Source organism: Corvus moneduloides, chromosome 1 (genome assembly GCF_009650955.1).
Source record: "Corvus moneduloides isolate bCorMon1 chromosome 1, bCorMon1.pri, whole genome shotgun sequence".
Classification (NCBI taxonomy): domain Eukaryota; kingdom Metazoa; phylum Chordata; class Aves; order Passeriformes; family Corvidae; genus Corvus; species Corvus moneduloides.
In genome coordinates this window covers 5,909,003-5,935,337 of record NC_045476.1, presented here as the reverse complement: position 1 = coordinate 5,935,337, position 26,335 = coordinate 5,909,003, and the positions used below count along the sequence as shown (strand labels likewise).

Genomic DNA, 26,335 nt, shown 5'->3' with positions numbered 1-26,335 from the left:
TTTAGGCTATCACTGTTTTCGAAGGAGTTCCCCTGTGCAAAGCTGAAGAGTGCAGTTAAATCTAAGTTCATATCAGGGTGCAGCTGAGATCGGAAGCAGGTTTTGATACTGGAAGTGAGACTAAAAAGTGAAAAATCTCAGTGTGTAAGAATGTGGAATACAGTTAATTCATGTTTTGCAATGAATTGAAATAAATGTGCAGTTGCCGTTAACTTGACAGTAGGGAAAGAAAAAATAGCTTTAATTGGTGTCCTAGTTGTAACTTATCTAAACAGCCAAGGGCCTAGGAAAGCATGGAAGTATTGCTTCTCCATCAGGTCAGAAACTAGTTAATAGGAAAAGGGGAATAAACTTGCTTTTCCCTTTACTCTGCTCCATGTGTCTTGAGTGATTAATCTGTGCTTTGCCTCAAGCTGTTAATCTGCAGTGGTGACATTTCAATTATAAATGGCATTTTGTCCATCCCCTCTGGAAATTCTGGATCTGTCAGTGCTAAAACATCACTAGTACATGAATGCAACTTCACTGATAAATGCACAGCTAAACCTTCTTTGCTTCAAGAAACATTTTTGGAGGCTATGGCAGTATCTTCAAGCATGAATTTGAGTCCAGAAAGAACAGCAGCAATGCACATTTTCCATACACAAACAATAAATTGGAGACAACGCTGCCTTGATGAAAAGATGGGCAACAGAGTGACTGGGTAAGGCATTGATTCTCCAAACTTCCTTACTTTCTTTGGAGAAACATGAAGAGTGAAAGCAGCAACAATAACATTCTCACTTTGTCCTTCAGTGGATTTTCCTCCTGACTTGTCTTGCCCCTTTGTTCCTAACTTAAGGAGATTTGATAATACAAGGGTGGTTATCCCAGCCCCAGCTTTTCTGTGCTGTTTAAGTCAAATGATTTCTTGTTATTTGAGACTATTCTGACCTGATTGCTGAAGAATATAACTGATTCTTATATCCTCACAAGATTGCTTTATTTATTTACAAACTCTTGTTGCCTTTCTACTAGCCAATACCTATTTTTAAAAAATAAAAATCCACTAATTTCTCTTTTTCTGAAGTCATTAATCATTCTTACATTTCTTTTCAGAACAGGCTTCAGTTTAGTTTTTTCAAATCTTTTGAAAATTGCAGCACTTCAAGCCTCAGCCTTTGAATCTGTTATTGTTTACAGGGACTATGCAGCCAGTGAAAGGGCCAAGCAAGCCTCTCCTGTCTGGCTCACCAGTCACATTCTGCATTATTAAAAAACCCAGCCTCTATGTGTTATTTGATCCTTTGTTTTCTGGTATAAATTACACAGAGGAAACAGTTCTTGGTAACATTTCAAAAACATTATTTCCTTCACAGCCTCTGGTTAAGTGAGACCTTTGTTCAGGACAGGTTCATCCAGCATGAGCTCTTCAGGGGCAGGCAAATTCCACCACTACTTGGTGGCCATTGTTTTAAAGGTTGTTCTTTGCAATAGTAACTAGAAATATTGAAGGTATAAACCTGTGGGTGTTAGGGCTTTGAGAAATCACTGGATATATTTTTAAATGCTCAGTCTATGACAAAATTTCATAATATTTTATAATTAGAATCACAGAATGTTCTGAGTTGAAAGAGACCCACAGGGATCATCATGTCCAACTTTTAAGTGAATGGCCTATATGGGGATCAAAGCCACAACCTTGGCATTATTAGCACCATGCTCTGACCAACTGAACTATCTCAAATTAAGTGTTTGTACTGTAAAAACAGTTTAAGATCCTGGGCATGGAAAACCTATTTGACTTCATTAAGGCTCTGCTGAGATACTTCTTTGATTGCAGAGTAGAAGCATATTTTAGATGAGTCTTCTTTTGATTAAGGAGTACCACTTTGCTTGTCACATTCTATGGCAGATAATGGAAAAACCTAAAATCTCCCCAACCTCCCAAGTGAAAAAAGGCAAGCTAGAAAATAATATTTCAGCCAAAGTAACAATACTGTGTTTTTAATGGAATACTGTGTGTGTTTGTGCTGATTAGAGTGCGATACTGCAACAAGGCTGTGGGATATTAATCCCAGTAATGGGATATTAAAATTTAATTAATTCATTGGGACTGTGGTTTGAGGTTGCTTGTTTTGATTTGATTCTGGTTCCTGGGTGGTTCCTTCACAGAACCTCTGGTGTTCTCTCACCGTCCTGGGTGCTGCTGCTGGGGATCCCGTGTATGGGTGCTGGTTATTGGTGCTCAGCCCCATGCACAGCCCTGGCATGGTGTCACCCACTATCACATTACCCCACCACCCCATCATCCTGATGCTGACCCCCTCAAGATTTGAACAAGGCTTTGTGTTAAACTTCGCAGGTTTTTTTTTTTTTTTTTTTACTTGCTAACCAGTAGATGTAGCTGTTATGATTAAGCAACTGCATTGTGAATTCTGTATGCTTGGCTAATCTGTTGTTTTAAGGAAAAGGGAAGACAGTCCCAAGATGAATGGGCTGTCTGGACAAGAGCCACCAAGAGTGAATTCAGCAGAACCGAGCAGTAACTGGGGGAAAGGTGATTGTGGCAGTGGATGATCACGACCACCAACCTATGGACCACCTACTGAAAACGGACCCCAGACTCCAATGCGGGGAAAAGTCATGTATATTGCAACCAATGAAAGCTGACGCCTTTGTTTGTTAAAATGTATAAGCAGTGTAAACTTTTGAAGTCCTGCGCGCCAGCCTTTTGTGGGTTACCACGCAGCGCCCTACCCTGAGCAAACTGGAAAGAAGTACAGCATCACCTCGCCCCGGTGTGTGAACTGGGGCTGCGCACCGGGGAACGGGCCCGCGTTCGGGACAATCCCACCACAGCAGCACCCCACCACGGCCCCAATCCACCATCGCTTCACCCCCCGAACTCTTCCCGGCCCCTCTGTGCGAGGGATGGGGCGCTCGTCCCGCTGCCTGCTTCCGGAACACTCATTAACCGCGGTGCTGCCGCTCCGCAGGGCCGGGCCGGCGGCTCCTGCCCGGGGAGGCCGGGCCAGCAGAGCCGCCCCCTTCGCGGTCCCTGCCCCGGCTCCCGGCTGAGGGCGAGGGCCGTGCCGTGCCATGGCCGCTCCCTGCTACCTGGGCTGGGATTTCAGCACGCAGCAGGTACCGCGCCGCCTCCCCCGCCCCTCCTCTCCCCGTCTCGGCCGGGCGCCGGGGCCGGGGGCTGCCCTGGCTGCTCCGGGCCCTGCCCGCTGCGGGGCTGTGCTGCCCGCGACGGCTCCGAACGCAGGCCCGGAACGCGGCGGGTGCGGGGGATGCGCTCGGCGCTGCTCCGGCCGCCGTGCAAGATCGGGGCCAGGCCTTCCTCCTCTCCGCCGCTTCCGTCCCCTCCCCGCGCCTTCCGTCCCCGCTTTCCTCCTCCCCGCGGCGGGTTTGCCGTGCCGGGCCCGGCCGGGTCTCCGGGCAGCGGGGCGGTACTCCCTGCCCGGGGCTCGCACCCGCTGCAGCCTGACACGGCTGATGCCAAATTATTCACAGAATGACGGAATCACACAGTTCTTAGGGTTGGATTGCCCACAGATGTTGTGGAGTCTCCCTCCCTGGAGGTAGTCAGTAGATGTCAGGACACAATCCTGTGCCATGTGCTTTGGGACAAACCTACTAAAGCAGGGAGGTTGGACCGGATGATCCACCGTGGTCCTTCCAACCTGACCGATTCTGTGACTCTGTGGAAGGGAGCTCTGGAGATCATCCAGTTCAAACCCCCTGCCGAGGCAGGGTCAGGTGACACAGGACCACATCCAGGTGGGTTTGAAATGTCTCCAAAGAGGGAGACTCCGCGTCCTCCCTGGGCATCCTCTTCCAGCGCTCTGCCGCTGTCCATGTAACAAAGTTCTTCCTCTATTTGAAGTGGAACTTCCTGTGTTTTAGTTTATGGCCATAATAATTCCCAGCACTTCGTGTGTTTTAAGATGTCTGTGGCCTGCCGAGAGTGCATGTACCTGGTTATTCTCATGTCCCCTTCAGCTGCATAAATGCACCCTTCATCCCTTTCTGCTTGCCCCATCTGAAGCAGTGGGTTGTGTGTCCGAATGTGTCCTGCTTCCCCATCCTGCCAGGGATGAGTTAAATCCTGGAAATGAGTGCTGTGGCCCTTCTCTCTATGCAGGCTGCTTGAAGACCCCTCTGCCCGCTGCTATAGGAGCTGGGATTTGCACCCAAACCCAGATTCCCAGTGTCCTTGTGTGAATCAAGACTGTGAACCTGGATCTTTGGGTTGCTGCTTGAAATTCTGCTTTGTCGGCACAGCCGGGTATTGCTGCACTGTGAATAGAAACTGTGCCCAAGTTGTGCAGAGGCCTGAATATGTTAAAAATAGGTGTTTGGACATAAATTGCCATTATGGTTGTGCTGAAGTTTGGGAGCTTGAAAAGACACATCCAGGTTAGGTCGATCAAGTGTTTTTACAGGGACATGCTGCAAGAGGAGAGCCAATTAGGCTACAGTGGGTCAGAGCCATTTTTAAGCTAGTGCAGGTTGGTAATGAGTTGTGCCAGGGCATAGATAATGGCCCTACACTGCTATGGTAAAAATGGGGAAGGCCTTGTTATTTGAATGCAGCTCCTTGAGATGACAGTCTTTGTAGGGTTTTTTTTTCATCAGTTCCTTTAGCAGCAGTTTGCACTCTCTCCCTGGTCGAAAGAGGCACAGAATGTGACCTACCTTCTTGCTTTTCTTCTTGGCTCTTACTGTCTTTCTTCAGAACTATGTGAACTTAAGATAGATGAGGAAAGGTTGTGGTACCCTTCTAATTAATGCATACAAGAAGGCTCAGCTTTATGGAGTTGGGGATGTTGATTTCCATATGTTGCAGAAGCTGACAATACACTTATGTAATGCCCTTTGAGCTTTGCCAAATGGGTAGAGTTTGATTTACTCACCTTCTGGGGAGCAGAGAAGGTGTTCAAGGTACCCTAAGGGGTCTGTAAGCTTCCTCGGTAAGATGGGACAAAAAAAAGGAGGTGAAAAAAAAAGAAGGCATCTTTAATCTAAGATACTGTATTCTTTGGAGAAATTGGGAAAACTGGCTACTGTGATGCAAGCAATGAACCTGGTGATATGTTTGCTGCTCTTTAGCACGTGCCTGTAGCTCGATCTTGTGAATTACAGGAGAAAGAGAATGGGGAGAGGAAATACAAACAAAACTACATGTTGCTGAATTGGTGACATGCTAGAAATTCACGTAATAACTTGTTTAATGTAAAATTACACCCATACTTTCAGTCAGTTGTATGCCTTGGGGTGATCTTTTTTTTTTCCATTTTGTCTGTGGGAATTAAATTATTATAAATGACTTATGAGTGCTATTCAATTATTGCAAGATTTTGTTAACTTCCTGTTTTATATCTCCTAGTTGAAAGTCATTGCTATTGATGAACAGCTGAGGGTCATTTATGAGGATAATGTTCATTTTGATAAGGACCTTCCGGAATTTAAGTAAGGCTTTTTATATTTTATATTTTACTTGAATAATGTAATTTAAAGCTTTGGAGATTGGGGTGAGGGGACTGTTGCCCTATTGGTCTCATTGATATGTATGGAGGCATGGAAAAAGGTCATGCCATGTTCATGTTTCCCACTCTGCAAAGGTAGTATATGCTCTTGCCTTCCTTGCATGTAAATATGACAAGAGCTCCCAACAGGAAATAAATTAAGAAAATAGACCCCAAAATGTTATATATAAACAAACCTTTTTTTTTTTTTCTTTTGTGACTTCAGGCTTGTGGACATGACTGGGTGGGATGCTCTCAGAACAGCAAGTAAATTACTTGAGGGGAACATCTAAAAGGCATTTGGAGGCAAATTCAGTTGTTCAAATCTCACAATAAGATGTAGAATGGCAGTATTTGTTTACTTAAACAATAGACTAGCATTGATAAATGTCATCCTTCAGTCACAAGCTTCAATAAAATACACTTACTTGATGATTTAACAGCGAAATTGAACTTCATTTTTGGGGTTCAAGTCACTAATTGTGACAGAAAGAACTATGAATTACATGGAGCCAATGAGCAGTATCAGCAATGGATTCTGTCACAGATCTTGCTTCAGGATCAGGGCCTTTTCTTGAAAATTACTTACTTTGCAACTGGGTCAAACATGTCACCTCCTAAGAGCTGGCTTTTACTTTTTCATGTTTCAAATACCAATCCTTGCTCTTAACATAAAAGCATTGCAAATTCTCCTTGGTCATTAATAAACTTGAAGAACTCTGCTTGGCAGGGAAAAAAAGTTGCTGAATTTACCAAGATAAAATCCTGTTTTTCTTTAGGACTCAAGGTGGAGTCTATATTCACAGTGACAGACTGACAGTCACTTCACCAGTGCTTATGTGGGTCAAGGTATGAACAAACTTTATATGGTTGAACGTTTCCCTTGCTGTTACAGAAATGAAAGTTTATTCTGAGCAATAGTGGAAGTCATCACTCAAATCAACATAGTCCTTTTGCTTACATTCTGTTTCTTTGAAGTGTTGTTCTGTGTCTTTGGTATGCAAATAGTAATGCTATCAACAAACATAGTAGAAGTTGCTAACATTTTGATGGTTTTTTTTGTTTGTTTCTTCACTCTCTACTATTAGAGCATTCTGTGTGTGAAAAATTCCTTCCTGACTTTCCCTCATTTGAAAAAAAGACTATTGGTGTTTTTTTTCCCTCATACACAAATGGGGCAGCTGTCACTTTGCCTTGCTTAAATCTGTGTTTTTGTAGCACCCAGGTTACTTAAACTATTTTTTTTAGAATAAGCTTTGTTTACCAATTGATGTTGCAACTTATAAGTGGTGAAAGGGCAATTTATTCACTAATTCCCAGTAACTTTGGCTGATGTTTATTTTGAAGTACAGCATTTTTTTTTTTTTTAATTTTAAAATAAGGCCTTCCTTACTTCTGTGAAGATTCTATAACACTTAATCTCACATGGTACTATGTAAATTTGTCTTACTTGAGGAATTTGAATACTTAAAATATATGAAATGTCACAGAACTCCCAGCTGGTAATCCACAGTAGCTGACAAAGGTTTGGTAAATTTGCTTGCAGTTGGTTTTTTGAACCATAATGAAGAAGAACGGTTGTAATTATTAAATTAATAATATGATGATACAGGTATATATGATGTTTCTTTGGAAGTCTTGCAGTGGTCCATTTGTCAAGAGAGTCTGGGAATTGCTGATCTAAATTAAACTATTTAAAGCTAGATTAATTTTTAAACTTCAGAAAAATGTGTCAAGAACAAAATTTACCTGTGTGCTTGAAGTGCTAAAATCACTTGAATTAGCCTTCTGTTAAAGACTCTGTGAATTTGCTGACACTGGGGGCACTGGTATTGAGGTTACCTAATGTCTTGTAGGATGGGGTGCAGGGTGTACCCCATTAAGATTTCATAGATTTTCAAAAATAAGAACAGAAAAAGATAATCTTGCTTTGTGTCTAGCACTCTTAAAAGTGCTTTTAAATGAATTGGAATTCTTTAATTTTTGCCTCTTATTTAGGATTCAAAGAATGGATCTTTGTGATTCAGCTTCTTTAAAGATCTTATTTTTCCCCTGTGTGACTCAACTTTTCTTTTATGGACTCTCACTTAATAAATTAATTTATGCAGATTTTTGAGAAGTCCATAGTCATTAGCTAATTTTTCATTATCTGCCAATGAACTCTTATCAGTGATGACATGAATTTACTGTTTAATTCCAGATTGTGAGTATGCATAATTTGAGAGCTCGTTACTGTCATTCTTGATTCTGTTTGTTGTTGTAGGCTCTGGATATGATCTTGGAAAAGATGAGGTCTTCAGGCTTTAACTTCTCTCAAGTCAAAGCTTTGTCTGGTGCTGGCCAGGTTAGTTTATAAAGAAAAGTTCTGTTTTAATGTATTTCTTTGATGGAGTGTAAGGTAGAGTGATAAATTTGACCAGTTGTATTGCAGAAGACTGTAATGGAATAAAATAAGATCTAAATTTTTTTGTAAGCATCCATAGACACTCCTCAGGGGAGCTTGACACCTGAAGCACACAAAGCAATCACTAGAAGATAGTGGGAGTGGAGGATGAGGTTTGCAGTGTAGTTTAGATCAGTGTAGTGCAGAACTGCTTGGCTTCCCATTGTTTTAATTTTTTGTTCATTTTGAATTTCAGCAGATCCAGGTGCTTGTGGAAAATGGGGTGGAAAAAACAGAAAGGAGCACAGTTTGCTAAAAGCACAGTAACATCCCACTGAGCAGTTTTTTTTGGCTAGGGCAGGGATCTGCCCAAAAACAACAAAACCCAAATGATGGGAGTCTTTGATGCAGAAATGACAAAAATGCTGCCGTGATTTAGCCTGTAGTGCATAATGCCTTTTTTTTGAGATTTATAAAACCCACCCTGACATTTAGTCAGTTAGCCAGTCTCCTCCTAGTACTCCAATGAATCAACAAAGGCTTTTATAACTTTCACAGATGTTATTCAGGGTGAGGACAGCACCAAAGCAACAGCTAATTCTGACATGCGAGGTTTAGGTTATTCATCTTGATGTATCTGGGGCTAATTAATCAAAACCCTTGCTTTTATCTCCATGTTTCATTGATTGCAGTTGAAAGTCTGAGCAAAGTGTCTGAAAATCAGAGCTGGTATCAAGGCTCTGTTATGAATTTTTCAGTGGAGCAGAAGTTGGGGACTGCCAAGTAACCCTACCTCAAGTTAAAAAAGGGAGCGTATTTCCGGACTGCCCATATTCCCTTTATTTTGCCCACCCTCCAGCAAGGTGGGCAGGCTTGTAACTGATGGATCAGGGGACTGTGCTGAAATAGCCCAGAACTAAATCTTGACTGTGGAGCCCTGGCTACAGCTCAAAGAACCCTCAAATAAGTATCTAATGCCATTAGCAGTATAATAATAGTTCCCATGAGAAGATTCTGTAGTTCAAAATAATATTCTGGTTTAGTGTCTGCTTTGCTCAGTCTTAAAGATTTTTTTATGAGACCCTTGATTTCAAAAGGAGCATTTTTGGGTACTAGTTTGGAGAAAGTTCTTTTGTTCCTTAGAGTGTAGGATCAGAATATGAACTCTGAAGCTTGGGAGGGCATCTCCAACTCCTGCTTCTGTATTTCCTACAGCAACATGGGAGTGTGTACTGGAAAAAAGGAAGCATCCAGATTTTAAAGAATGCATCATCTGAACTGCCTTTACATCAGTCACTAAAGGTAAGGTGCACAACAGCTCTGAAGAAAGAGCTACACTGTCCTTTTCCTGATCCTTACACATTGCTTTTCTCCTTCCTCTAGTTTGGCTGGGTTGCATAAATGAAATGTAGTAGTTATTCCTTTAGTTGCAAGGCTATTGACATTTCATTTTCTCCTGAATGACAGTATGTGTTGCTTTAAAAGCTTACAGGTGCCAGTAGGTGTCCCAGAATCTTTCAGTGTCAGAGTAACAGCCTGTTGTTCTAGAAAATGTAATATTTTTGTGAACAATCTGTAAATATTTTAAATTCTTTAATATATTTATATTAACAAAAAATTGTGGTAAAAAAGACAGTTGTACCTGAGATTCCTTGAATGATGTGCAAGTGATTTCATAAGAAAATATATCTATTAAAAAAAGCAGTTTACACTTACCTCTGAAGGGATGGATGTGTAATGCTGTGTGGACTTAAAATCCTAACCAAGTACCTTGTTGAACCTCAACATTTTGTATGTGTGTGATTCGCAAGCTTTGAACACAGACTTGACAAAGCTTTTATTTAAAAAGAAAAATAGGGAGGAATCAGCTTTCCTCTGGAAGACCCTTATGTACTTCAGGGTCAGAAAGGACAGATGTATGTTGAAAGGGAGACTGATGTGTTAAATCACTAGTTTTGGAACCGTCTCATCTGTGCAAAACTCATGGAAATGGCATTAAAATGCTGGAATAAATGGTGTATTAAGCCTCAGTTGTATTTCAAAAGGGTTATGCCAAGCATTAAAGAGAAATGTGTTAGTAGAGCTGTGGGAAGTTAATCTGATGGTTTGCAGAGAAGTTCTAAAAGGGGATGAGGCTTTGGCTACCAGAGGATGTACTGAGACATTGTGCTGTAGGGGCTGTGAAGTGACAGGAGAAAAAGAATGTTGCTTCCCTCTGATGCAAAATTTGGGTTGAACTTACCATCACTGGCCAACATTCTGCTTTCTGTAATTGTTGAGAGGAGGGCAGAAGGCATGTCAGAGAACTGAGCTGTGAGCTGATACATATGGCTGCTGTATTTTTATTACTCTAGCAGGGACTTCTCAGAGATCAGACTTCCTAACAAAGGGTGTTGTTCATTTCAGGGCTGTTTTTCAGTCAGTAACAGTCCCATCTGGATGGATTCCAGCACAGCCTCCCAGTGCAGGGCGCTGGAGAAAGCCGTGGGGGGAGCCCAGCAGCTGGCAAGTGTCACTGGCTCCCGGGCCTATGAGGTAAGGAATGGATGGGGAGAAAGCTCCCAGCAGAATCCTGTGATAGAACCAATTCTGTCATCACAGGGATCTGCAGCAGGTAACCATCAGCCACTAACTATGAAAGGCAGAGCTTTTGAAGAAACTCCAACCATACTGTGCTTTGCCTTAGTCTCACAAAGGAAGATACGGAAATTTGTGAAATGAACTGGAAATTTTGCTTCAGGAGGCAGTTGGAGTGAGCATTTGGCCAGTGGTTCCCAAATACAGTGTTTGGTGGCCATGCTTAAAGTCTCAGGGCCTGGTTGTCCCCTGGGGGCATCTTGTGTAGCCACATTTCTATGGGGATGGAAACCCAGTTTGTGTTCCAGGTTTATTTAGGGGAAATCCATCCACCTATTTGTGGATAACCTGTTCTAGGATACTTCTGCAATTAAAATACTGGCCTTTTAATTTTTCCTGGAGGCTAACAAGCAGCTGTTGACCTAAGAGAAGTGTTTCAGAGGTTTGGGACACTGTCACAGACACAATGTCACTCGTCTCCTCTTCCTGACTCTTCCCTCCTTGTAACTGTGACAATGAGTTATGGAGTGGGAGCAGGCCTGCCCTCCAGGCATCTCAGCACCTGGCTGCTCATACTCTTGGTTCAACAGAATCAGTCTTTAACCTCCCAAACTGATGTTTCTGTTTTTGAATCATCATGCAAGGTTTATGGCTAATGTTAAAATCAGTTAAATTCACTAACAGTTTATTTTTCACTTGCTAAATGTTAAGGTTTCAGTGCTAGAAGGTTTTTTGGCTATTTGACATAATATGTCAATGAAGAATAAATATTCTTGTATCTGGTTTTAGCCTCTGCTGGAGTTTCTGCTTTGAGTACAAAACTTCCTGCTTTAATTTCAATTCACCTGCCTCACAGGCAGGTACATAGATTGTGTAGCTTAAACCTTTTCAAGGATTTGAAGGCAGCATTTGAATTGTGCTGGTTCCTGTGCATAGAATAAGTGTGATTCATTCCATTGAACTGTCATTTCTGAAATGTAAATTATGGATAGTAATGCTTTTCCACATGCCTTTTTTTCAAAAGGTGAACAAAATTCTCATAATGAGACTATGTGTTATACCCTGTTTAGTGCAGATTGCCTGCTGTGCACTGACTTTCATCATGCATCAGGCAAATTAAATATCCAAAGTGCAATGTTCTGAACTCATTACACAGAGTTAATGATTATTGACTCCATTTAGGGTTTGTGTTTCTAAGCATTTGCATTTCTTTCTCAGCGTTTTACAGGAAACCAGATAGCAAAGATTTACAGCCAGAATCCTGAGGTCTACAAGCAAACTGAGGTTGGCTTACCTTCAATTCTCTTATTGGAAAACAGATTTGAAAATCTTTTAAAATTAATTTTGTGCAGATGTTTTTACCAACCTTTTTGCTAAAGATTATTTTGATTCTTGTGTTTGAATTTAGGATGAAAATAGAAAATTTCATTATTTTATTTTTTATTTTGTTACATTATTAATAGTTAGGCAGATAAAATCAGTTCTGAGTGTTATACTTCTCAAGCTGCTGAATAGAATTTTAAACTGAATTTGCTGGGGGAGGTGAACCTCAATCCCACTCCTACCAATTTGGTGCCACTATCAGAAAGAGATACCCAGAGCCTGGAGAGGGATGGCAGGTCAGCAGGAGAGCACCTGAAGGACAGCAGCAGCCAGTAAAGTCACCTTCATTGGGGGTCCAGCTTAAATGCCTCTGTTCAAACGTACGTGGCACAGGGAATAAACAGGAGTTAGAGAGTTATGACCCTATTGGCACTGTGAAGCCATGGTGGGATGCCTCCTGAAGTGTTGGAATGGAGGGATACAGGCTTTCCTAAGCTGGTTAATATTCAAGGATCACCTCCTTCAAGCGCTGAAGTGATGCATACCAGCAAAGATTAAGTCAGGCAAAAACACCAGGAGGCCTGTGTGGATGAACAAGGAGCTCCTGGACAAACTCAAACACAAAAAGGAAGCCTACAGAAGGTGGAAATAAAGGCAGTAGCCTGGCAGGAATACAGAGAGGTTGTCTGAGCAGTCAGGGATCAGGTTAGGGAAGCTAAAGCCCTGACAAAGTTAAATCTGTCTAGGGACATCAAGGGCAACAAGAAAAGCGTTTATAGGTACATTGGTGGTAAAAGGAAGACTTTGAAAAATGCAGGCCCTCTCCAAAAGGAAGTGGGAGACCTGGTTACCCAGGCTATGAAGAATGCCGGCTACTCAATGACTTTTTTGCCTTGGCCTTCACTGGTAAGAGCTCCAGCCACATCACCTGAGTCACAGCAGGCAAAGGCAGGGACAGTGTAGGAGAAGATCACATTCAAGACCATCTAAGGAACCTGGAGGTGCACAAGTCCATGGGACCTGGTGAGATACATCCATGGGTTCAGAGGGAAGTGGTGGATGAAGTGGCTAAGCCACTATCCATCGTATTTGAGAAGTTGTGGCAGTCTGGTGAAGTTCCCACTGACTGGAAAAGGAGAAACATAAACCCCATTTTTACAAAGGGAAATAAAGAAGACCTGGGGAACCACAGGCCAGTCAGTCTCACCTCTGTGCCTGGCAAGATCATGGAGCAGATCCTCCTGGAAACTGTGCTGAGACACACGGGACATAAGGAGGTGATGGTGACAGACACCATGACTTCACTGAGGGAAAACAGTGCCTGAAGAATCTGGTGCCTGCTATGATGGGGTTACAGAGTTTGTGGAGGAAGAACAACTGATGTCAGCTACCTGGGCTCGTGCAAAGTGTTCAGCACTGTCCAACACAGGATCCTTGTCTCTAAACCGGAGAGAAATGGATTTGACAGATGGAGCGCTCTGGGGATTAGGAATTGGCTTGGTGGCCACACTCAAAGAGTTGGGGTCAGTGGCTCAATGTCCGAGTGGAGACCAGTGATGAGTGTTGTTCTTCAGGGGCTGGAATTGGGACTGGTGCTGTTAAACAGCTTTGTCACAACGTGGACAACGGGGTTGAGGGCACCCTCAGCAAGTTTGCCAGCGACACCAAGCTGCGTGGGGCAGTTGGTGCTGAGGAGAAGGGACACCATCCAGAGGGACCTGGGCAGGCTGAAGAGGTGGGGCTGTGTGAACCTCCTGTACTTCAACAAGGACAAGTGGCTTTCATTTTCCACTGAGGAGTTAACTTTGATTCTATTATTACATTTTAATTGCATTGTGTTGTTGGTTTCCTCCTGATTTTTAATTTTCAGAAATCAGCTTGCAATTCCGTTACTATTTCAGTTTGTTGACTCTGCATCTAGCTGTGACTGAAATGCCATGGTTTGAAGCAAGGTGAAAACTCCATGAAAAAAACTATGTGAATGAGAGAAGGACTCCTGTCCTGTGATTAGAATATGCCAAACATCCAGACCCATGAAGCCAGGATGTTCCTGGTTTTCCATTACTTCAGTTTTTGATAGCATTATAATCTTTTTTTTTTTTTTTTAAATCTCACCCCTGTATGAAGCAGTTCATTTCATGAGAAAGTGAGTTGCAAAGTTGACTCTCTATTTTATGGGAGAATGCTTAATTTTTAGTTTTATTTCCTTCTTTTCTTTTACATTCTCATTGTAACTAGTACGGTATGAGATGAAACAGAACACTAATAGGGTCTGATCATAAGTTTAAGACTAAATTTAGAGAAAGATATGTTAATGGGGGGAAGTGGGTCCGTGGAACTGAGAACTGGTCAGACCAACTTCAGACTCTGAGGGCTGTTTGAACTGATGGCAACTTTTAGCAGTAAAGCTTATGCAAGATGTGTTCAAGCACATACAGCTCTCTGCCAGAGCTGCTCTTGGGGACCCTCAAGGAGCACTTAACAGCGTGGCAGTCTCAATGACATGTGGGGGGTGGATATTTTTGCTTCTGTAGGTCAGCTTGTTAAACTGGCTGGCTGATTCACAGTTTAACTTCATCCTTTTTTTCCTTCCATTTCAGGCAGCTAGTGCCCACTGGGGCACCACAGAAGGTAGGCCTTTGTTATCTGAGCACAATGTGATGTATTCCTGGGGAGAGATGCACGAAGAGCAAGTGCATCATTAAATTTCCTGGTCATTACAGCCATCTCTTAGAGCTCTGGCTATAGGCTGTCCTTGAATGCTGTGTGAAGCAGTGGTTTTGTGATCATTAATAAAAAACCTGTCATTGCTGGCTCGCTCCACCAGCAGAGGTTTGATTCTGTTTAGTTATTGAGTGACAGCTGTATTTCTTCTGCGCAAGTCACACCACAGAATGAGGAATTTGTCTGCTTTTGTGCCAGATTCTGGGAATAGATAATACTTGATCGTGCAGGAAGCCCGGTGGTGGCTGGTTAACTCGGTAGTTCACACAGCAGATGTGAAGAGGAAGCAGGTTCATGGTGGATCAGTGTCTTGTGTCATGTGGGGCATTTTTTGGCCAGCCCTACAGATTTCTGGATTTCATGCAGGTGGAGCATGCCCTGAGGCAGAGCTGCAGGCAATGGTTCAGTTCAAAGCTGGTTATTAGCAGCTCCTGGGAGTAACTTCTAGGAGGTCTGGGGTCTCAGCTGGAAGGAAGGCAAGGGGTCACACAGAGGTGTTAAAGGTGCTCGAAGAGCCTTGGCAGAGCTTCTAAAAGCTTACAGACCTGTGCTCTGGGTGGGGCAGAGCATTGTTCTGGGCATTTCCCCTGTCATCAACACACAGGTGGTTTTGTATGGTTGTTTTTTTTTTTGTGCGTGTGTGGTTTTTTGTTTGGCTTATTTTTTTTTCCTTAGAAAGTTTTTTTGTTTGAAATGAATTTCTGTGATAGACAGAAGTGGATTCATGCTAACACAGAGTATGCTAACATACATGTGCTTTGCATGTTTCAGAAGGCAGAGCTATTAACAGCTTTTATCATGGGGTTACTTTTAGATTGATATGTGCTGGATTACTGCGATGGTCAGAACTGAATAATCCTCCTAGGTGTATTTTTGTGTGCTTTCTGGGCCTAACTTTAAGCATCTATTAACATTTGCTGTTTCCAATTAATCTCTTTGATTTCCAGTTACTTTCTTGGAAGTGAATACTGATGGGACTCACTATTTCTCACTTTTTTTTTTTGCAGAGAATCTCTTTGGTCAGTAGCTTTGCAGCTTCCCTTTTCCTAGGAACTTATGCACCCATTGATTACAGTGATGGTAAGTGTGGGCTTTTTTCATAGTAACAATTTAACAAGGAAATTTTCCTTTCCATCCCCTCCTTACATAGGTGGGGGACAAGGTCTATGGTATATGTTTTCAGTCTTTAAATTGCAATTACAAGTATATTAGATTTTAAACTAAATTGCTCCTTTCAGTTTGTTGTTTGCTGTGCTTATCTATCCCCATCCTACTGATTCCCACTTCTATCAAATGGATCCACAGAAAAGATTCTTAAATGCAATTACAGCTTTTTTCATTATTTTGTGATGTATAAAGGAGTGGTGAAAGATCTTTTAGAGGCATCAGAAAGTTGTGGAATCTTAAACTAAACTTCAGAATTCTGATATTTGTTCTTTGGTTTTGCTGGTTTCTCGGAGGTGCACAGGATGTGAACATGATGTATACTGTGATAATTTTTTCCCCACCTAACTGGAGTATGAATCTACAACAGAAGTATATTTTCAAAATGAACCAGGAAAAAAAGCATAAATAAAGCAAAAAAGTACTAAACCCAGTAAAAAAAAAATCTTCTATCTCTCTTTTCATCATAACAAAGACAAAAAAAGTGACAAGACTACTGTCTCTCTTTTCTATTGTGTGTTATCTCAGTTATCCAGCTTTTAAATGGCAATTTAAAATGGCAGTTACAAAGGAGAGCATTTTCCTGGGAGCTGTGCTGTTATTTCTAAATAGCATTTCTGATTTCTGCTCTGAAACTAAGAGAAGATACATTTCAGAGCTGAAAGGTTAGATAACAAGGCTCTCTATGGAATTTTTGCATTATAGAGACATGGTTGACACCCGTGTGTTAAGACCAATTTGCTTTTTCTCCTTTGTTATTCCATCAAATCTTACAGGAAAAGACAAGGCACCTCAATTTAAGCTAATGGACAACTTACTTGCTATCAGTTATACTCGAGACCTCAGAAATGGCAAGGCAATCCACGCTTATTTTGTAACACTTCTGAGATTATTATATCTGTTTTCTGGTCCTGTCCTTTTAGCCAAGTATTTCACAGCTGAATTTTATATTTTTGTGTATTATTGGCAACAAGAACTCTTTGGAGGTTTGCACTTTGCTCCTCAGCAGGTCCAAATACTGAGCACTTGAGTTGCTCAGCCACCCACTGTATTTCAAAGAGAGATAGTGAGATCTTTAGGTGCTTTTTCTGATAAAGAAACATATTGATTTTTTATTTTTCAATGAGAGTGAAGTGTTAATTTTGACTGGAATGTTTAAAATTATAAGCATTAAAAATATCTTTGGTTTGAGTTTGTTTTTTTATTTTTTGATAATGTTACTTTTCCTTTTCTTCTTGGAAGCAAGTGAAGGAAAGCCATGCTTCTCCAATTTCAGAACATGAAAATTTGTTGGAAAACAAAATATTTTAAAGTAAAGAAAATTAAAATTTCCATAATTGGAAAATTTTCTTAGAAAATGAGTCACATTTTTCAAACAGCTCCAGGAGAGCCTGTTCTGTTAGACCTATGGATATTTACAGAGCTTGAATAAATGTTATGTGCTGTTCAGAGCATGTACGATTATTAAATCTTTCTGTGAAAAAAGATAAGAGAACTAAGCAGGGTGTTACTGTTCTCTTTACAAGACAAAAGATTTTTTGGCATTGTAAGCTATATTTTGCCTCATTCATTCCTTTCTTCTGTTAATATAATGAGAGAGAATTCTAATTCCAGTAATAAAATATAAGTACAGTAGATGCAGTAGTTATTTGGATGCAGCTGAAAAACTTGTTTACTTGTCACTTATAATTTCTTGCAATTCACTTGATCTTTTACTTTGCACCTGTGTATTGTAGTTTAAAATGCATCTCTCAAAATAATATTCAGATAATAGACCTATTCTTCATTTCTGTAGGTTTAACTTCAGGTCATATCATCTTTAAAAGACCATGTCAAATTGTTTAGCTCTACACAATAACTTATCTCTCTAAATTTGTAGGTTATTGTGGGAAATGTGCTATTCAGTTTCAGGATTTTTTCCTTTTCTTCTTAAAGGTCCAATCTTGTAAGGTTCAAATCACTTGTGAATGGCTGAGCACCCTGAGTGATTGATTTAAAAAAATGAAATTACCTTCTAGTGGAATGAAGAATGATTTTCATTTTTATTGTGCAGATGTTAAAAGGAAGGTACATCTGGGACCTAAACAACTTGAACACTTGGGGCATTGTTTCTTTTAGAAGACACCTTAAAGAACAGCAATTCAGCTCTTGACCTGGAGAAGCTTTATCTTTTGAAATGCTTTTCTAAGAGCCTTAGGCAAATCGTAGCTTAGCATACTTGGTTTTGTTGTTCTATCAAAAAAGGATGTGTTGGACTGAAGCCTTTTCAAAAGGAGTGTAGTGGGCTGAATTTACTCCTTCTGTAGCTTGTGTGGTGTCAGCAGTTACGCTGCTCATGGCCTTATCTCACTGAAAAGGCAATCCAGAGGGCTGTAATGCAGAAACAGATGCACTTAACTGCTTATAAACGTATGCAAATATTGATCTTTACTTTGTTGATCAGTTAAACCAGTTAGTCTGCATCGTTGGGTCATTGTAATGAAAGTGTTTGTATTCTCCTTTTCCCCCCAAGTGTTCAAGCACTTAAACTTTTGTATATGTAGTAAATATTAGCAAGTCCTGATTGTGCTCCTGGTCATTCTGTGCTTAAAGTCAGTGATGTTTGCAGTGAAATACAGAATTCTATTCATCCACAAATTGACCGTTTTCCTCAGTTCTTGCTGTGCCATGGCCTTGGCTGTTGACCTTCACTGCTGATGGGGTGACAAGTCAAAGGGCTGCCTTTGAATTTTGTTTTTCTCCCCTGACTTCTCAGATTATTGCTGGTTTTAAGTGTTGCACTTTGTGGTGTAGGTCCTGAGCAGAGGTGCTAGAGTTAGAAACGCAGTGTGCATCACTCCCCATATAATCAGAGGAGCATTCAGCTCTGTTTTTTGTTTTCCACTGGCTAGAGGTTCCCATGCCAATAGCTGGATAGGATGAATCCAGCCCAACAGATTAATAGTTCTTCCAGAACAGTTGTTTCACATTTTTTAAATGAGTTTCTGAGGTTGAGGCAAATTACCTCATCTCTCTTTTCTCAGGGCATATGAAAGTCTTTGTGCCGCTGCATCTACCAGTCAATAAACTGAAGCGTTGTTTCTGTATAATGTAAACATTCAGTTATAAAGGTTAGAGGCTTTTCTGCTTTATGCAGGAAAGATTGGAGGCTGCCCTAATATCTTGCAAAATTGCATTGGAAGATACTGCTGAAATGTTTGTTTAGGTTTGTAGGGTGTGGAGCAAGAAGGATTTAAAAAAAATCTGCAGAAAACAACAGCTAACTTTTCTGTAGAAAATTCCAATTTATTTAAAGATTCTATTCCTCACTGATTAATTTAGTTTGGTGAGGGTGTTCTTGGCCTTTTAAATCATGGAGTTTTCCAGGAAAATGCATAGATTTGTGTATTTCCTTGTAGAAAGCCCTGTTAGGCCTGAGAGCATGGAACACGTGGCTGTTCACACCCTCTACCTGTGAAAAGTGCAGATGGTGACTCTGGGTGAGTTTACCTTGTCAGGACACAGTTTACCCTGGGAAGGAAGGGATTGCAGGATTCAAGAGTGATCTCCCATAGAGAACTGAGAGAAGCTGGAATAATTCTTGCCATTTTTCCTTTTCTGGGTGTGTAGTAGTGATTTTGATGGCAGAAAAGTTATTTGCATCCTTTGCCTGTGGGAGAGTTGTTGCACTTTTTGCTCTATCAAATTCCTGCTGTTGCATCATAGGACAAGTATGTTAAATCTGTTTAATTTGCCTGAAATAGGATTGATTGATTTGGAGAAAATGAATTCTATTTTTATGTTATTAAATATAATCAAATATCCTGCTGTTTGGCTTGGGTTATTCTGGTGTCTCAGCTCGAGTATGCAACACTTTTCTGTTTACAACACTGTGTGGAGCACTAGGTCCAGACCACGCTGGTGGTGCTTAGGTTTGGACTGACAAATATAAAGTTTGTTTACAAATGCTATTAAATCCATTTTTAAGCCTGTATGAAAAACTCTGCTGGGAGTTGATGGGGTGGGCTCATTTGTGCTCAAGTAACCAGCAGCAGAGTGTATGTGGAGTTTGTTGCAGGATCTTTCTCAGAGCAGAAGCTCTGCTGGAGCCTTGTGATGTGCTGTCTGAGATGGGGGTTGAATCCTTTTCTTCCTCTGCATCCCAGCACTGCAAGCAAAGTCTTGTTCCACAGACACTGCATGTGGCATCAACTTCACCATCTTTATGATTTAAAAAGCTTGAAGATGTACTGAATGGAAGGAAATACCAGGTTTTCCACTGTGCTCAACTGAGGATGTGGCTGTGTTTCTGAGATAAATAAGTGGTGGGCTAAGCAGTCTTTGAAATGAAAATGGTATTAATCTAGAATAAGACTACTATGTCTCTGAACAGCACGAACCAGAAATAAATACAGATTTTCAAGTCAAATGAAATGTGCAATTAAAGGCATCTTAGAATCATAAGCCAGGGGTGTGGAGTACCCGGTATGTTATATAGATTTGGCCACTAACCAACTTCAATTAACTTCTAAACCAGAAAAAAAACCAAAAACGAACAACTGAGGAAAGAGCAATGAGAAACCAAACCAAAACTGCACAGGCCTTCTCAGATCAAGTGATAGTTCTGGTGGGGAAATAGGTGACCAAATCAGTTATTTAGGTTTTTTGCATCCTGTAAATCAGTTCACAGAACCTGGCCTTTAAAGGTTTGCACACTTGCAGGTTTTGCAGATTTCAGTTGGGCTGCTCAGCATTCCTGAAAATCGAAGCTATGGTATTCAAAACTGGATACCGAATTATCCTCAAAATTAGAGACTTTATTTGAAAAATTGAAAAGGGAAATGTTGATATGGGGGAAGATTAGTCAGCATGGATTTAGATGCTTGTAGGATACTCTACTCAAAGGTAAGAGAAGTGTAAAACCATCCCACCCAGGGGGGAATTTCTTCACTTTTAGATCTCTGCTGAGCACAGCACATCTTCAAGGGACATTGCTCCATCACCTTTGCTTAATTGTTGTGAAGTCCTTGTCTAAGGTGGAAGATTTGGGGGGTAGTTGATGGGGAGGCATTGATATTCTTGTTTTTACTCATAATTTGTGAATGACTGAATTGCCTAGTGCACTGTACATCAGAGAGGCATTTTCTGCTACTTTTGCAGGTGAAAACTCTCCAGAGGCTGAATTATCAGTATCCTTTATTCTTAGAAGAGCTGAAACTGTTCTTTTTAAATGTAAAACATACACCTGTAAATTTTCTGTTGTTGGAATTTTCTGGTCTTTGCTTAATCCTATGCACTTCCTGTTTTGATCTGTCCTGTAGGTTCTGGCATGAACTTGCTGCAGATTTGGGAAAAGGCATGGTCAAAGTCCTGCCTTGATGCTTGTGCTCCTGGATTAGAGGAGAGACTAGGATGCCCTGTACCATCCCACTCAGTCCTGGTATGTATCTGCCCCGAAGAGTTGTAAGCAACAACTGGGGCTTTGTTGGGAGTTCTGCTAATGGCACTTGGAGTGTATTTGTGTGTGCAAGACTGCTGATTTAATATTTCCAGCTGTGTTGTGAAGGTGTTTTTCAGAGCAAATGCAGACATTTTTGGAAGCTGTTAGCTGGCACCCATCACAGCTTTGATCTCCTTGGATTCTTGCATGCCCTGGGCTCTATGAGAGACTCTTTGGTAGATGCTCCAATGATAAGAATCTTTGGGGTCCTCTCCCGTGCCCCAAAGCCCTTGGTCACTGCAGAGTTGTGCATGGGCATTTATTGCTGCAGAAACAGAACCCAACATTTATATTTCCTGACAGAGATCTTGTTTTAAGCTGTTTGTAGAGTTAATGAGGTAATCTTTGTGAATAATTTGGGATATTTAAAGCTCCTCAGTTCACATAGCATAATGGTGAAATCAAATCAAGCCTCAGATCTCCTGACTAAATGAGTTTAGTCTTACTACCCAGCACAAAACCAGCTATTCTTTAGCTGGTGAACGTGAGACACTGGAGATACCCATTAACTGAGCCCTCTGAATTCATTGCTGATCTGTAATGGAGAGGAACATATTAAAAAATCCTTATAGATGTCCTCGTATTTTTTATGGATAGTTTTCTTCTGTTTTTTCTCTATGGCTATCAAATGTGGCTTATAAAAATATGGTTCTTGACCTCTAAAATAATAGGGGTCATATTCGAGCATTTGATTCTGTGATGTATATTAATGTTGTGTTTCCTCTTATGTTTGCATTGAATTTCTAATTTCTATCTATTAATATTCATGTATATGTGCAAAACAGATAGATGTGTTTACGTTACTTGATGTGAATGACTGAAGAAAGACCCAAAGCTAAAATGCTGCTATTTGCTAGCCTATTTCAAAATCTAATCTGAGGGTATTTCTGTGAGCTTCTCAACAGCAACAATGAAAAGAGTGCGTTAAAAATTTTTAAAATATTCATTTATACTTTAAATGCTCAGAAATTATTCTTGTAGCTGCTCTAGGGTTTTTCAGTTCTATGTTACAATACATTATGTCATATATTGCAAGATTACATTCCATTTTTTTTTTGAGCTTTTTTTCCTTTTTCTTTCTTTCCTTAGGGGCCTATTTCTCCATATTACAGTCAGCGTTATGGGTTTAGCCCAGACTGTAAAATAGTAGCATTTACAGGAGACAATCCAGGTGAGATGATTAACTGTGCAAGATTCAGTGGATATGATTATGTATGTACTGAAATTCTAAATCAATCTTACTGGTTCTCAGATGCTGCCTATAAAATGAAAGAATATTGTTTTTATCAGCATTAATTCCTCTTTCCAGCACCCTTCCATCACTGATTCTTCTGAGATAGAAATGTCTTGGATAAGCTGTGTATGACGAATTAATTCTCTTTTGCCAAGCAATCAGAGGTAAATTCATTTGCCTCTTGATAACTTTCTGTTTTTGTTTGCCTGCCCATAAGAAACTATCCCTGCTATGAACTGCTAACATTTTAGCTTAGAAAATATGAATTTAAAAAATGCTCTTCTATCTTTTCAAGCAAAAAGGTGGAGATGGACCTTGTTGGCTTTCTTTAAAAATTAGAGCTATCCTTTAGTCAGACTGATAGATCTCATATTTTCTAAGGGAAGGTGTTAATTTGGGGTCAGTTTTTTTGAATCCTGGAGACTGTTTTAGTGTAAAGCAAATTTTTCTGTTTTTCAAGATTGTGAAAATAAATACTTACCTGTATTACAGTAGCTTGTGCAGGTCTGAATCATGATAGACACTTCATCATGATATATTTTACATTCATATTCTGGGAGTTGGGTAAACTCTGCATTACCCAAAGGTCCAATTTTTTCTTCTAGAAAATCACATTCTACTTCGTCCAATAAATATGCGATTAATCTGATGGGAGTGGGAATGTTCCTCCTTTAAAGTGTGTTGTTAATCAAGGGTCCACTGTATTTAAAACCTGAATACATAAACCATTAGATAATCATGCTGTTCTGTAGTCTTTTGTCTTGAGCTTTTTGATTTTATTAAAAATCACTCCCTCACCCAAAAGCTTTGCTCCTCTTTTATGGTGGATAGCCCAAGGCCATCAGGAGCATATTTGCCATTTATATTGTACTTTGAGATGATGTTTGTCATGTCCTATGGTGTCTCAGATAACAGGCTGTAATTGAGTCAAAGAACTACCATTGTACCTGGTATTCTTTTTGCTTTCAGCATCCTTGGCAGGGATGAGACTTCAAGAAGGAGACATTGCAGTAAGTCAGAACTCACTCCTGAACACTGTCCGTGTCCTTGGATACTTGAAATACATGAATTGTAAATAGCTGCAGTTGTCAATTAAACATACCTGCTAGTGTTGATTTGCTGTTTATTGGATTTATGCTTGTTCTATTTCTATCAATCTGTAAGCTGCCTGAAAGATTTTAAGTAAACTCTCGTGACTATTTTTAACTAATGCTCCAGACATTAAAACCTAAGTCTCCATCTAGTATGTATTTCACTGGCATGACAGCCTAAGTCAGAGCAAGCTTCAACACGAATCCAATTGACTTAATGTGTAATTTAAAAACAATTAGTGGTAATAACAAATGGTTTTAATTTAATTTCTGTATTGCTTTCCATGCACATTGTGATAAGGCTTCAATTATTTTTTTCCCCCTCCAGATTAGCCTTGGCACAAGTGACACATTGTTTCTGTGGATCCAAGAGCCAACTCCTGCCTTAGAAGGTCATATCCTCTGCAATCCTGTTGATTCTCAAACATATATGGCACTTTTATGGTAATATCATTTATTTTTCGTACATCTGGGATCAATAACATATATTTCTTTCTCTGCGTTAGTGCTTTTTATTTCTTTTGTGAAATGATAATGAATAGAACATTCAGCATTCTCTACGGTATATGGCAATCTGCTGCTGAAACATTTCCATCAACGTTATAGCATTCCTATTGTTTAATTTGAGGAACTGAAGCTGCAGAGTTGTGGAGGATAAATTCTCATGGCAATAAAAAGCTGAAATTATTTTGGCATACAGATAGAGCCAGTTCACTGTGTACCTCAGGTAATACATTTAGTGTACAGGAATAACAAATCTGCTGAGACAGAATGTGAAATGTATGAAGCCTGACCAGGCTGTGGAACTTCAGTGCTCCTGTAGTGGTCCAGTGAGGTCATAATGGAGTGGGTGAAGATTCCCTTTCCAGAGAGAAGCATAATCAATGCTGTTCAGGGATGTTTTAGGGCTGTGCTTGAGGAAAATATTGAGATCTCAAGAAACCCAGCTGAGAATATGATCCTCATGGTAGCTTTTGGCTGCTGTGATTTGGGAGTAGTTTGACCCCTTGCCAGCCAAGTAGGTGGAAAGGTGGTCTGGAACTGTGTTTGCCCTCACTGAACCACTGTATTCTGGATTAAAACTTCCAATCCAGGTCATAGTGTTTTGGCAAATATTTGCAAGTAATAAATAGATAAATTTTGTGTCTAAATCCCCTAGATTGTAGATGCTTGAAACTCAAAACTTCAGCAAAGCTCAAGTCTGCCCTGGAGCTGTACTGTTGAGTCCCACCTGTACAGTAGTAGATGACAGTGGGAACAGTGTTCATGAAGTTGAGTTCAGAAACATGATGTCAGTTGCAAGTTACTGAGTTTTATTGTGTGATTTCCCAGCAGGTTTTGTTGTTTGTTTGTTTTGTTTTGTTTTGTTTTGTTGTGTGTGGTTGGTTGGTTGTTCGTTTGCTTGCTTTGTTTTTAATTTACATTTTTCTTCTACCCAGTGTTTTCTTTACTTTTGCTGTGTAAAAGAGCTATATAAACAACCTGTTCATAACAGGAAAGCAGATACTGAGGCATTTTTCAGAATAAATGTTACACTGCTGTTCTTTCACTGCAGCTTAACATGTGGTTTGGTGGTGGCCTTGGCAGTGCTGAGTTAATCCTTCCTGTTCCTCCTCTGTAGTAATTTCTGACCTGACACTGCCCCTTTGGCACCAATGCCTCTTTATTTCTAGAATATTAGAGTTAATAGAGGACCCTCAGTAGAAAAAGAATGCCTGGGCTACCAGGCAGAGTATTTGTATAGAAAACTCAAATAACTTCAGCTGGTGCTGCTGAGCACGTTCAGTGATTTCCTTGCCCTCATTTTTGATATTTCTGTGCCTCTCCTGCTGAATTGCTGTGGTAACTCTGTGCTGGAGAGTGTTCAAGCTGCTTTCCCCTGGATACGAGTCCAACACTGCAGTATTTTGCAGGAGTGTGATATTCACAAAGAAGGTGACAGTGTAAAGTGTGCAAAGACCATAAAATGTGAAGAGATGAATATTTTACTGCATGGTTTGTTTACTGGCTGTGGTGCTTTCCTTTGCCAGATCCTGGCACAGAGAGAATCTTAAGTCTTGTTGGACCCAAGCTGGTTCCTCACAGGTACCATGCTCCTGAAATGATAAATGCAGTGTGGAGACATTCCTGCTGCTCCTTGCAGAGTTATCTCAGAGAGAGTGGTGTCAGGGCAGTTCTCTGAGGAGATGTCTCAGCTGTTCAGAGCTAGCCTGGCTTTAGCATGGCCTGCCAGCCTGGATCTAACCTCACTCACTGGAGAAATGTGTATCACCATCTCTGCACTGTGTACCTCAGCACCTCCTGTAAAAGTTGTTTTCTCTTATCTCACTCTTCCTTCTCTTATCTCTTTCCATAATGAAGTGATTGTATCTTTTAACTTTCCCAGCTTTATTCAGCTGATAAACTAAACAATAATATCAAGTAAAGGAACAAAATGCTTTAAAAATTTAGAGCTAAACATTTTGGAAAATGCATATGGTGTGTTTGTGTGTTTCAGTTTTAAGAATGGTTCTCTGATGAGAGAGAGGATCAGAGATGACTGTGCTTCAGGCTCCTGGGATGAATTCTCCAAAGCCTTATCATCAACTGTTGCTGGAAACAATGGAAACTTGGGTATGAACCTTAGCAGGGCTGGGACTTTGAGGATTTGCTTAGACACATCCTGCTGTAGGTGTTGTACCTGCTTTTTACTTGGGTCGTGATAAAGGCCAAGAATTAAGTTGACTAGAGCAGTGAAATTGTCTAATGTGTTCTTGGAAATGCTCTGTTGACAGCCTAAGTGTCATTACAGTGTTTTCCTTCAATATTCACTGACCAAGGAAATTATATTTATGGATCTCCTTT

The 26,335-nt window shown here is 40.6% G+C and overlaps 1 protein-coding gene across 3 annotated transcripts in view; it reads left to right on the top strand.

Annotated features, from left to right (window-relative positions):
• Positions 1–2,967: 2,967 nt before the first annotated feature.
• XYLB (xylulokinase) overlaps positions 2,968–26,335 on the top strand; it is an 82,540-nt gene continuing 59,172 nt past the window's right edge. The window contains exons 1-13 of one of the 3 annotated variants that reach the window (XM_032098584.1): positions 2,968–3,126; positions 5,378–5,460; positions 6,296–6,365; positions 7,780–7,860; positions 9,115–9,201; positions 10,306–10,434; positions 11,695–11,760; positions 15,531–15,603; positions 20,988–21,106; positions 22,256–22,337; positions 23,370–23,410; positions 23,820–23,935; positions 25,989–26,104. In XM_032098584.1, coding sequence (XP_031954475.1) covers positions 3,082–3,126; positions 5,378–5,460; positions 6,296–6,365; positions 7,780–7,860; positions 9,115–9,201; positions 10,306–10,434; positions 11,695–11,760; positions 15,531–15,603; positions 20,988–21,106; positions 22,256–22,337; positions 23,370–23,410; positions 23,820–23,935; positions 25,989–26,104 — 1,108 coding nt within the window. In that variant the 5' untranslated portion in view covers positions 2,968–3,081. Of the gene's footprint in view, positions 3,127–3,404; positions 3,769–5,377; positions 5,461–6,295; positions 6,366–7,779; positions 7,861–9,114; positions 9,202–10,305; positions 10,435–11,694; positions 11,761–15,530; positions 15,604–20,987; positions 21,107–22,255; positions 22,338–23,369; positions 23,411–23,819; positions 23,936–25,988; positions 26,105–26,335 lie in introns of those variants that run through there. The other 2 variants (XM_032098565.1, XM_032098575.1) reach the window with 2 other exon arrangements.